This window comes from Cyclospora cayetanensis, unplaced genomic scaffold, assembly GCF_002999335.1.
Source record: "Cyclospora cayetanensis isolate NF1_C8 unplaced genomic scaffold, CcayRef3 CcayRef3_contig_1, whole genome shotgun sequence".
Classification (NCBI taxonomy): domain Eukaryota; phylum Apicomplexa; class Conoidasida; order Eucoccidiorida; family Eimeriidae; genus Cyclospora; species Cyclospora cayetanensis.
Window position 1 is genome coordinate 420,487 of NW_020312036.1, and position 11,605 is coordinate 432,091.

Below are 11,605 nucleotides of genomic sequence, written 5' to 3' on the forward strand. Positions count from 1 at the left end.
CAACAGCGGAACGCTATTGACAGCAGAAAGGAGAGGGAGAGGCAGCACGAAGAGCAGCAAGCAAGCAAGAGCAGCAAGCAGGCAAGCCAGCAAGCAAGAGCTCTCCTCAGCCTCATGCAAACACGGGAGTTCTAACGCCCCCCCCCCAGTGGGCATTGGAGCGGCCCCTAGCAGGAAGCGGCAAACTTCGGCACTCTGCAGCATTTCGTCTGCTTCCACCACTACAGCACAGAGAATGGCGCTCTTTGCGCGCCGTGGCATTGTGAAACAAGCACGGAAGGCCAAGACGGAGAGCAGTGACGATGAGCAGGAAACTGCGCGCGAAGAGAACGAGCAGACTGTGCAGCTGCAGCAGCAATCGCGCGCAGCAGCCTTGAGAGCCGCAGCTGCGGCTGCTGCTGTTTTGCCTTCGCCACACTCAGCAGCAGCAACGGTGCAAACAGCAGACTCAATAAGGCGAAGCGCTGCCATAACTGCGGCAAAGTCTCATGCAGCAGCGGCTGCAGTAGCTGCCGCACTTCCTGCCGAACTGCAGCTGGTAGATGCCTCCTTTCAAGACGCCCTCAGGGAGTTGGACAACGAGGGTGATCCTCGGCAGCATTTTCTGCAGCAGCAACAACAGCAGCTCGACTCGCAGCAGCACCGCTGGCAGCAGCAGCAGCAGCAGCATTACCAGCCGAAGAAAAAGCTCCTGGCTGCTGGTGCATGTGCTGTCGGCAGCAGCCGAGTTTTCGTACAGCAACAACAGCAGCAGCAGCTGCTGCTTCAGCAGCAGCAGGCAGCAGCAGCGGCAACAAGGGCACAGCGTCTTAGCTTCGGCTTTATTGATGAGGATACGTCACACTCGGTGAGCTGAATCCTATCATTTTAAATGTAGCTGGCAAAGAGACGAGACAAGAGCGCACAGGTCAGCTCTTGTCTCGTCTCTCCTCTGTTCAGCAACCTCGTAGTCTTCCCTTCCCTCCCTGGCCTCCCCTCCCCCCTTGCTACTCCTCCCGCTAAGAGTATTCAAGCGCGTGTGTTTCGTGTGTTTTTGCAGCAGCAGCAGCAGCAACGAGGGGCTGCAGCGGCTGTGCGGGAGTCTTTGGAAGAGCAGTTGCCGAGCAGCAAGCCTGCAAAACACAGCAGCAGCAGCAGCCACAAAGGACGAAGCAAGGAAGGCAGCAAGGACAGCAACAGCAGCCGCCGTAGTGGCAGTAGAGATGGTAGAGATAGCAGGGATGGCAGCAGCAGCAGTAGTAGCAGCAGCAGTAGTAGTAGTAGTAGCAACAACAAAGCCGCAAGCGACAAATCACTACTCGTTGTTAACCCGCTAGGAAGCGTTGGAATCGTCCTCAAAGCCACGCATGCAAGCGGCAGCAGCAAGCTCGGTAGCAGCAGTTGCAAAGAGAGCAGCAGGCGTCACGAGTTCGTGTAAGACAGCCTGCATGCATCAACCAACCCCTCCCCCCATAAATCACGTTCTGCACTTGAGCAACTGATCGGGCAGCTGCTGCTGCTGGAGGGCGCTGTGGCTGAACGTTTTGTTTTGCGAGCTTTATGTTGGTATTTTTGCAGCTCCCGGAACGCAGCTGACGGTCAGCGCATGAGCAGCAGCAGTAATAGCAGCAGCAGCAATAGCAGCAGCAGCAATAGCAGCAGCAGCAGTAGCAGCAGCAGCAATAGCCGCCGTTCAACGCTAAAAGGGGCAGATTCTGCAGTTACTACTGGAAAGATTGGGGCAGCAAGAGAAGTGCCTCTACGGGCAGGGGAAGGGAGCGCTTTGAGTGTTGGTTCGAGAATCTTTTCCATGGTTGAGCTTGAGGAGAAGACATCTGCGGCTGCTGTTGTTGCTGCTGCTGCTGGTGAGGCGGCAGACGATGGGGGGGAGCTGCCGTTTGCTGCCCTCGCGCAAGTTGCGCGGCGATCACGTCAGCAAGCTCGTGTTGCAGATTTTACCAACAACAGCAGCACTGGAGGGAAGTCCGCAGCGGCAGCGGGTGTCTCTTGTTTTGGGGAGTACACTGAAGACGACGAGCATACGGCGAAGGGAGGCAGCAGCAGCAGTAATAGCAGCAGCTCGAGCAGCAGCAGCAGTTGGCTGGCTAGGGAGGCCATGCTGCAGCTGAGGGGGGTTCCCCTTCTGCAGCAGCTCTCCGCGGATGCGGAAGAGCAGTCGGCTCTCGAGGCGTGGGAGAGGGAGCAGATCATGAAAGGTGTGTATGTTGTGCGACAATTACTAATGAAGCTCTTCTCGCTGCCGCAGACCAAGTAGTCTTCGCATGCAGCGACAGTGGCAGTGGCTAACGCTCTACGCATCTGCTGCTGAGATGTTGCTTTGTACAGGGGCTGGGAGGAAGCAGCTGCTTCTGCAGCAACAAAAACTTGAGCGACGGCAGCGCCAGCAGATGGAGTTAGAGCAGCAGCAGCAGCAGCAGCAGCTCGTCCTCAATTCGTTCAGCAGCATTGTGGGGCAGCAGCACGTTGCAGCAGCAGCAGCTGCCCCTGGTGAGGATGAATGCAGCAGCAGCAGCAGTAGCAGCAACCTGATTCGCGCTGCAGCGGAGCCAGAGCGTTCCGCAGCAGCAACTGCAGCAGCAACGACACACACTGCAGCAACCTGTTTCGCACAGCTTTGGACCGGAGAGAAGGTGACAGGCAGCAGCAGCACCAACAGCACTGCAGAGCAGCAAGCAGCCGCTGCAGTCAAGTGGATTGAGGAGCAGGCAGAGCTCCAGGCAGATGAACAAGAGCAGAAGCAGCAGCAACAACAACAACAAGTGCATTACAAAAAGGCAACGGCAACAAAATTAGCTGCTCTCGAAGTCAAACAGCTGAGTAAGCAGCAATCCATCTCCAGGGTTTCCTTGAAGTGGCCTTACGCTTGGCTTGCATGCACACTCCTCTTTGTATGTGCGTGTTTTCTCCTATGCGAAGGAATGATGAGTTGCCTGTTTGGAGTTTTGCTGCATCTGTGCACAGAAACGGAACGGCGTCTTCAGCGTCTGCAGGAGTTTTTGATGTTTGTAGAGGATCTCAGCGGCTGTATTCGTAAGCACTAGCTTTGCGCGCGTGCGAGCTGCTTGATTGCCCTTCGAACTCAAGGCTAAGGGGAGACTGTTTATTGCCATGGTGGAGCTGTGCTCTACGGGTGTGTATGTCTGTGTATGTATATGTGTGTATTTGTGTGTGTGTATGTATCTGTGTGTATTTGTGTGTGTATATATGTGTGTGTATGTCTGTGTATGTATGTGTGTCTGTCTCTGTGTGTCTGAATGTATGTCTGTCTGTGTGTGTGTGTGTGTTTGTGTATGTGTATGTATGTGTACGTGTGTATGTGTGTATGTGTTTGTGTATATGTCTGTGTATGTCTATGTGTGTATGTCTGTATATGTATGTGTATGTGTGTATGTGTTTGTGTGCGTGTGTATGTCTGTGTATGTGTATATGTATGTATGTGTGTATATGTATGTATGTGTGTATATGTATGTATGTGTGTATATGTATGCGTATGTATGTGTGTGTGTTTGTTTGTGTGTGTTTGTTTGTGTGCAGATGAGAAGAAACCCGCCGTAAAGATGGCTGTGGAGGCTTTGCAGGAGCTCGAGGCTGCTGACGCTGATAGGACGTAAGGTTGTCTTTATGCTCCTTGTTCTCTGTGTTCAGCCTCCCTTTTTTCTGGCAGTTTATGTACCTTGGCGAGGCCTCACGCCCGACGTGTTGAGTCTTCCGATGCATGCGTCTGCTGCCGACACTACGCTGCCTTCCCAAGCATGAGGAAGGTTCTTGTTTTGAGACTCCGCTTGGAGGGGTTGGGGGATTTTGTGCAGAACGCAACGCCGCTTAGCCGACATAGGGCCTCTCCTGCCGGAGCGCATCGATGAATTTGGCCGCAGTCTCAGTCTTCAAAAGAAGAGAAGGAGGTAAATGAGTGAACCCAAGCCGCCGCTTCGATTGCCCCCTATTCAGAACTGTCCGCAGGGAGCTCCGCGCACTGTTGCGTGCTTCCTGACTTCTCGTTCCCCCTCCCTCCCCCCCTTCTGCCGAAAAGACACGAGACGATTTAGGGAGCAGGGAAGGGGGGAACTCCGCGATGGATGTATGCGGCGTGAAAAAGCAGCATCGACGTGCTTTGCACTCCCGCGCAGCCGCAGGAATGTGGAGGAAGAAGGGCTGCGCTGCAAGGAGTTTGTCCGATGGATGGACGTACATGTCTGGCAAGCATGCGCGCAGGTATGGAGCGAGGCTGAAGCAGCAGCAACAGCAGCAGCAGCCTCTGGGGAAGGTGCTGAAGCAGCTGCGGGGAGCTCCCCACCCGGCTTCCCCAAAGGCAATAGAAGCGCTAACGGCAGCTCGAACGGCCGCAATGACAGCAGCAGCCTCGTCCGCAATGACAGCCTCGGGAGAAGGTAGTGCTGTGGACGGGGGGGAAGTGGATGGTGCAGCTCTGGGATGCTGCGAATGCTGGGGTGAAGTCTTCGACAGTGCAGTTTTCACGAGCGATGAGGAGGGCCCTCCCGGCAGCACCAGCACTTCCAGCAGCACACGCAGGCACAAAACGCAGCGGCAGTTTTTGCATGCGGCAGCTGAAATCTTTGAGGATGTGCGTCCAGAGTACAAGGAGGTGCGTTCTTATGGCCTCTTTGCCATCCCTGTCTCTGTTCATAGCTTTGCTCTCCTTTTAGCGTGCATCGCTCTGCAGCTCGCTTCTTCCCTGTCGGGAGTCTCGTCCTCGCCCTCTTTTCGCCAATCGCTCTGGCCCCCTTTATTTTCTCCCTCCTTATATACAAAGGCCTTCCGAATTCGACTCCTATGCCCCGCCACAACTGTGCGTTGCTGCTCTTGCTGCTGCAGGCGCGCCGTATCGTGGAGGAGTTCGCTGCAGTCTGCCGCAGCTGCCAGGATGACATGGCTGCGCTTCATCAGCAGCTCCCACTGGTGCAGCAGCTCAAGCAGAGCGTGGAGACGGTTTCCGCGTGGGAGCTGCTCTGGTGGTTCCCCATGGAGACAACCTTCGCCTCCAGCACACCCGCTGCTGCTGCAGCGGCCGTCGAGTGGCTTAAGCAGCGGCAACAGCGGGAGCAGGACGCTGCGACTGAGCCCTCTGAGCAAGAAGAAGGCGTCAAGAACGCAGGGGGTGGGAACTCAGAAAAGTCAAGCAACGCTGGCAGGGGTGCTGCTGCAGACGAGAAGCAAGCAGCTGCTGCTGCTGCTGCCTCAGGCGCAATGGACAGCGGAAGCGGGCTGTTACGGAGTTGCTCCATCGTCAGCGGGAGAATCATCAGGGACGGCCCTGACGTCGCTGACTTTGATTTCATCAAGGATATCTTTGCCTTCTGCCAGGAGATGGAAGCCTTCAGCAGCAGCAGCAGCAGCAACAGCAGCAGCGAGGTGGCTGCTGCTTTCTCGGATCTGCTGCTGCACGTTGTCAAGGACGTCGTGTTCCCTCGAGCGCTGCATGCCCTCCAGCAGATGGATTGCTGCAGCTTTGCTGCTGCTGCTGCTGCGGCTGCGCTCCTGCAAGAAATGCTGCTTTTCCGGGGGCCCCCAACAGAGGCAGCAGTCACAAAGATGTTGCAACTCTTTGTTTCTTCACTCATTAGCACCATAGAAAGCCAGTTGCCTGTGCATTGCGTGAAGCGCGCGGTGCAGCTGCTGCACCAGCAGCAGCAACAGCAGACCGGAGGCCCTGAAGCAGAGCAGCAACGGCAGCAGCGGCTTGCTGCTGCAGCTGCCACTGAGGTGTATGTGCACCGTACACTGAAGGCAGTTGGGGTCGCTGCGTTCTTCGAAGGCATCCTCAGTGAGAAGCTCATGCTGCATATCGTCATGCATGTAAGTCCTAAGCCGAAAGTGCTTGCCTCCAGCCCCCAAGATTTACGGCTAATAACCACACCCCCACCTGCATATTTAGCTCATGTTTGCTGTTTGAATGCCGTACAGAGCTTCACTTTCCTCGCGTAGCCTCTTCGCGGCAGCAGTCAGCTGAGGATGAATTTAATTCGTTGGCGTTTCTCCTGCTTCTGTCTGCCTCTGCTGCTGCTGCGCCTGCTGTCTCGCTTTTGCTATTGCTACAGCACCTCTTCGAGTTGCGGCTGCAGCCGCTCCTGCCACTGCTGCCGCAGCGAAAGGGTCTGCTGGCAATTCACGGGTTTGTACGACTGCTGCCAGTCAAGTGGCTGCTGTTGCTGCAGCAGCAGCAAGAGCAGCAGCAGCAGCAGGGACTGTCTTTGCTCGCTAGCAGCTGCATTACCCTAGGGGCAGACCTCACGGACGAAACGGACAGGGCAGAGCTGCTGCTTCTGCTGCAGCGCATTAGTCCCCAAGCGGTGAGTCGCTGTTGTCGCTGCCACTGCTGCTTTGAGTCTTGCTGCTCGCGGTGCTCATACGCATATCGCGTCTCTCAGGCTCGTTACAGCGCATACTTTTGGTGGTCTTGTGTGCACTGTTTCCGTTGGTGCTGGTACTTCTGCCTCTTTCCCTGCTTTGTTTCGTGTTGCTTTCTATCGGGGTTTCGCTCTATGCTGCTTTTATTCACGCAGGACGCCCGTAAGATCGAAGAGCTCTTGCGGAAGCGCCCCGCCAGCTAGCTAACTCCTCGAAGGATAGCTAGCGGGGCATGTGTAAATAGCTCTCAGTGGCATAGTTGGCGAGCTGGGCGAGATACGAAAGGCGACTTGGCGCCTTCTTTTGAGTCATCTATTCCTGTAGAAGCGGCTAGCTTGCTAGCTAGCTGGTCCGGTGGCTAGCTGCGTCACCACGCCATACTCCTTCGCGGGTGTGTATATTTGGGTCCCCGATGAGAATGGCCATACGAGGAGCAAACGACTAGTTGGGGAACAACATAAGGCGTAGCCTTCTCTCCTTTGACGCAGGCAGAGGGACTCCGGTTAACCAAGCATTTGGGATGTACGTACAGCGCACCGCCGAAGTGTAGAGTCCCTTAGGAGATCAAGTACAAAGAGGCAATAGAAGGACAGGGATAGGCTCAGCATTCACTGTTTGCAATAAAGGGAGAGATAAACATGCAAGACACCTGGTGCCACGCAATAACAATGAGCGGAAGCAGGCAGCCGCCAGTGCGGAAAGGCAGAAATGAGCCGCAGCCAGGGATCCATAGGCAGCAGACACCTTGGGATGGCGAATGGTAGAACAGAGCTCTCACTGCTGTGTTGACTGCTTTTTGATATCTATCTGTTAACACTAACGATACCCAGCCTGCTACCGTAGGCTTGCTGGTTAAACTGCCCTCTGGAGGGCGAAGCTGCACTGGGGCACATTTGATACCGCAGTGGCTATAGGTGAACAAGAGTATGCCGAGGCTGGACTACGTAATTTGGCTGCTTAAGACATCTATTTGGCTATCATTTCCGTTAGCACAAGCAGGCAAGAATGATGTTCATTTGCCTATGGGCTATAGAGTGCTCTGTGCAACTAGGTGTGAATACGGTGTTGTGACAGTTTAAAACGAGCAAAGCCGTGGGCAGCGTAGCCTTTGGCCTGCCCTCACTTTGGTCTTACGTTGGACCCCTGAGTGTCCAGGGCCCGGTGAATGGGGAGGAAGCAAGCTCATAATTGTAAAAGGTGCTCAATTTCGATGAAGTTCGTATTGAGTCTGGAGATCCGTGTACTATCACTTCGGTAACCTTAGGTGTAGCGTTACGTTGGCCAGTGCAACTAGTCAGTCTGTAAGCCTACCTTATAGTTTCCCCTGGGGAAACAGCTGTTGCATATATTTCGTAATACGAGCCTTACAGAAAGTCATCAGGTGTTTCTCAAAAAAAGGTTTTTCTTCGCTTGCCAGTGGCCCTCCTCAAGGTTTCCACAACAGGGGAGCAGGCCGTCTAGGGTGCGCGTGCCTTCAGTTGTGAAGATTTCCCAGCATTCAGAGCTAGTGGCTCTGACAGCGTCTGGCGCGACTGCACGCCGCCTCACCACTTTCCGTTTCGACGTAGCAGCACTCTTGAGCAATGTGGTACACGACCTGGTAAACCAATAAGTCGATTTCGGACTCATTCTGGGTCCAGTGTGACTAGCTTAGTGGTAAGTGTCGGGCTGAAGGCTACCCTAGCATGATGCAGGCAGTACACTTGGAAGCACACATGCGCCTTCAAAGACTTCTACTGCAGCCCCAGGCAAACCGGTCTTCTCGACAGCACGACACACCGCTGCTCAATCGCTATAACTTGTCTAACAGGCGCGTGTTTTTCGGGCTATAGGAGCTGCTGCAGCGGTACCGCTAACACCAACAGGGGCCTCAAGACACGGCACGACGAGGCGGTCAGCCGCCTGTACGGATGGTCTATGCCTGCAGCACAAAGTACGTTTTCACTAAAATTAGAGCAAAAAGTATACATCAGAGAAGCTGGCCTCTTGTTGCTGCTGCCGATGACGCTACTACCACCTCCAGGCCCTCCTCCGCTTCCACAAAGCCCCAGCCTGTGAACACCTTCAGCCGCCCCCTGGAGTAGCCCACTAGCAGCAGTTACCCTCAAAAGAAACAATTGTCATGCTTTGAAACACAATTGCTGCGAGCGCAGGCAACAGCGGCCGCGGCGGCCGCACTTGAAGCTGTTGCTGCTGCGGCCGTACAGCGTAATAACGCCGCCACTACATACACCAGCAGTGTCTAGACACCAGCGCTCTTGAAACACCGGCACAAGCCACCCACAGCAAGAACCTTAGGAACCGCATTAGCAGCTGCAGGAGACTCATGGTGTGGCGTGTGGGACCGCAGCGACGGCTGCGGCTGCTGCTGCTGCCGCTGCTCCTCGGGCTGTCGTTTTTCCTGCAACTCGCTCATGTGCGTGGGAAGGCACCCTCTTCGAGACCCCTGAGAGTCTCCTTTCGCATTCTCGATCCTTGGAATCCCGGAAGGGGTAGCGGGAGCAGCAGCGCGAGCGAGTGGACAGCCTTCGGCACGATTACACTCAGAACGACCAAAACAGGAGAACCTGCAGCCGAGTGGGCCTCTTTCGATGACGAGCCCTTTTCGGCGGCCTTGCTTGAGGCGCAGCAGCATCAGCAACATCGTCTGGAGCAGGAAGAAGTCTTTCCCGCTCTTTCACTGAAGGTTGAGTCTGAGCAGGGGCGACCGCCTGTACTCAGCACCATGCCCTTGTCTCTACTGCTGCAGCAGCAGCAGCACCAACAAGAGCAGCAGCCGCACGAACCGCATGCAGAGGTGTCACCATGTGCAGACAGCGCTTCTTCCCCTTTTTCCCTTCAGATCCATTTGGGGAGTTTGCTGCTGCACCCCATTGGAGTGACTCTGCTGCATGCTGCCGCCGCAACCGAGATAGTGAAGCGACAACAGCAGAAATCGCAGGAGTCTACGCGCTATTACGTCTCCTGTCATGCCTCCAAGCCCGCTTTGCTGCTAGCGACTCCCCCGAAGGACCCCCAAGCTGCAGTTCTTCTTCCCGCCGCTGCGACACCGCAACAAGCTCCCGCCTCGCCGCATGGGCCGCAGCAGCATGAGCAGAATCAGCAGCAGGAGCAGCAGCAACAACAACCGTCCCTGCTGCAGCGGTACTGGTGGGTGCTCCCCGTCATTGTACTGCTGCAGTTCGTAACTGGGGGCTTCTCCGTTGAGGAAGAAAGGCCTAGACCGGCTGCTGCCGCTGCTCCGCATGCAGGTGGCAGCACTGGTGTCAGCAGGCATCAGGGTGCTCATCGCCGACGTGGCTGAAGCCCCTGTGTCTTGTTTGTTGCTGTGGGGTCCCTAAAAAGGGTGCGTGGGCGTCGTTTTCCAGGGGCTGTGGTCTCCCTGGTGCTCATTGTACTTCTTTTCAGGAAGGCTTTCTGCTTTGGGAGCTTCCCAGCAGGCTGTGCGGGGCATCGTGGTGGCAGGCTTGAGGGGTGTAGATTCCAGTCTAAGTGCAGAGACACTCGGGCCAGCAGCAACGGAGGTCCAGTGCACGGAAAGTCCACTGTTGCAGGAGAGTAGTGGAAGACTTCGCAAGCAAGCAGATAGAAATAGAGAGAGGGGGGGCAAAAGGGGCTTGTGCATAGAAATAAGGGCCAAAACACATCGAGGGAGAGCGAGAGAGACAGTCAGACTGACTGGTAGAAAAAGGCACATACAGAGACCGAAAGAGACACAGACAGACACGTGGAGAGAGGGAAGGAGAGGCAGAATAGGAGCAGAGAGGTACATGCTGGCTAAGCCTTCACGACAACGCAACAGGGGGTGATCATTAAACCGCAGCTGCCAAAACAGCTCTCAGTACTCAAATGGGTTTGTCAAGCTGGTGGCAAGAATGCAGTTGCTTTGATGACAATCTGAGAAGTGCCTTTAGTGGCAGGCCCTGCTCGTGATAGTTCTGCTCTTTTCTTTACCCCCAGTTATGCGAATGGACCCTGGTTATGCCACGAGATGCAGCCTACAAAACGGTGTCGTCCCAAAGCGGCCCCTATCCCAGATCTTACGGAGACGGAGAGGAAGGTAATTAAAATGCTGAGGCACCCTCTGAGCACTGGTAGAGTTCGCAAGCAGCAGCAGGTAGCTGGCTGGCAACAAAAGATAGCCATGTTGTACTTTGTGTGTGAGACTTCCCCCCTCTGCAACACCGCGGGACGTACGAACCACCAAATGACACGGTCGGCCCTTGACTAAATCTAAGTTGTTATGAGCACCGCGAAGGAAAGTGCCCCGCCCGCTATTTACAGGAGACTCCACTGCATGCGCGGAGTGCGCCGAAAACGGCTCGACCCCCGGCAGTGAAAGCAAGGGGGCGACTGGCATTGAAAGAAGGGGGGAAGTCACTTCCCCAGGTTCGTGCCGAGCAGGGACGTCTCTGTACAGCCCCCGGCACCTTCCAGTACACTGCTTGTATTTGCTGGAAAATAAGTAGCGCACTAACTATTACTTGGCTTGGCACTCGTTCACCTGAACGGCTGCAGCATCGAGTTGGTTCACTGTGAGAAGGTTCAATGTAGAGTGTCTGTGGGTCAAAGGTTATCTTGTGGAACTGGCCGTGGATGTTCAGAGCGCTTCTATGGCAGCTCTGAGGCTTAGTGGGTCTCCCTGTGAAGATATATACGTAGTGGAGCCTTACATAGTGGGGAAAGGTCCGAGGCAGCGTACCCCAGGGCGGGGAATGCGTGACGCAACTCTCCTTCGTACTCACTCTCCGTTGACACCTGGGAACCTGGGACATAATATTGTGAGCTTTGGCAGGTCTCTGTCTCAGGAACTGGTTCGCCAGAAAAGCTTCCTTTGTCTGATTATAGAGAGACGGACAGTCGTGCTGCCACGACAAATGAGGGCCGTACAGGCGTCTGAACTGACTCGTCCCAAAAGAAAGTCTGCCAGGATTTCTGCTGAACAGGTAGGAAACTCACGTCAACGAAGCCTTCCACAAGGTGCTCAGTTCGGTGCATCAAGACCCTTAGTTTGCTGTCTGCCGGAGGCTTTTAGCTATGTGTAGTGCAAGCAAACAAAAGCGGTGCACTCTCATACGGCGTAAACGCCTGAAAAAGCGCGAATCTTTTCTGTGTTGAGAAGCGCATTAGTGCTTCTCAGGCTTGCAAATACTGCCCTGTTTGGCAAAAGCCCCCAGGTTTCAGGAGCTTATTGCCCGTGACGTTGGACCCTGAATAGCATGCGTCCTCCCCCGCAGTA

The 11,605-nt window shown here is 55.1% G+C and overlaps 2 protein-coding genes across 2 annotated transcripts; both read left to right on the top strand.

The window, feature by feature from the left end:
* Positions 1 to 235: 235 nt before the first annotated feature.
* LOC113147528 (AF4/FMR2 family member 4-like) lies at positions 236 to 5,361 on the top strand (the record flags this gene model as incomplete). The annotated part of the gene is made up of 9 exons (XM_026338399.1): positions 236 to 847; positions 1,052 to 1,413; positions 1,600 to 2,195; positions 2,326 to 2,772; positions 2,968 to 3,030; positions 3,535 to 3,607; positions 3,810 to 3,902; positions 4,213 to 4,530; positions 5,340 to 5,361. Coding segments are annotated over exons 1-9 (2,586 nt in total), but the record flags the coding sequence as incomplete, so codon positions are not given.
* Positions 5,362 to 7,034: 1,673 nt separating this feature from the next.
* Positions 7,035 to 11,584, top strand: LOC34620188. Its single transcript, XM_026336556.1, has 11 exons — positions 7,035 to 7,126; positions 7,845 to 7,966; positions 8,199 to 8,279; positions 8,515 to 8,574; positions 8,820 to 9,647; positions 9,775 to 10,161; positions 10,281 to 10,426; positions 10,654 to 10,831; positions 10,939 to 11,024; positions 11,162 to 11,260; positions 11,489 to 11,584. Exons 1-11 carry the CDS (start codon positions 7,035 to 7,037, stop codon positions 11,582 to 11,584), a joined length of 2,175 nt encoding a protein of 724 aa, XP_026192341.1.
* Positions 11,585 to 11,605: the final 21 nt, after the last annotated feature.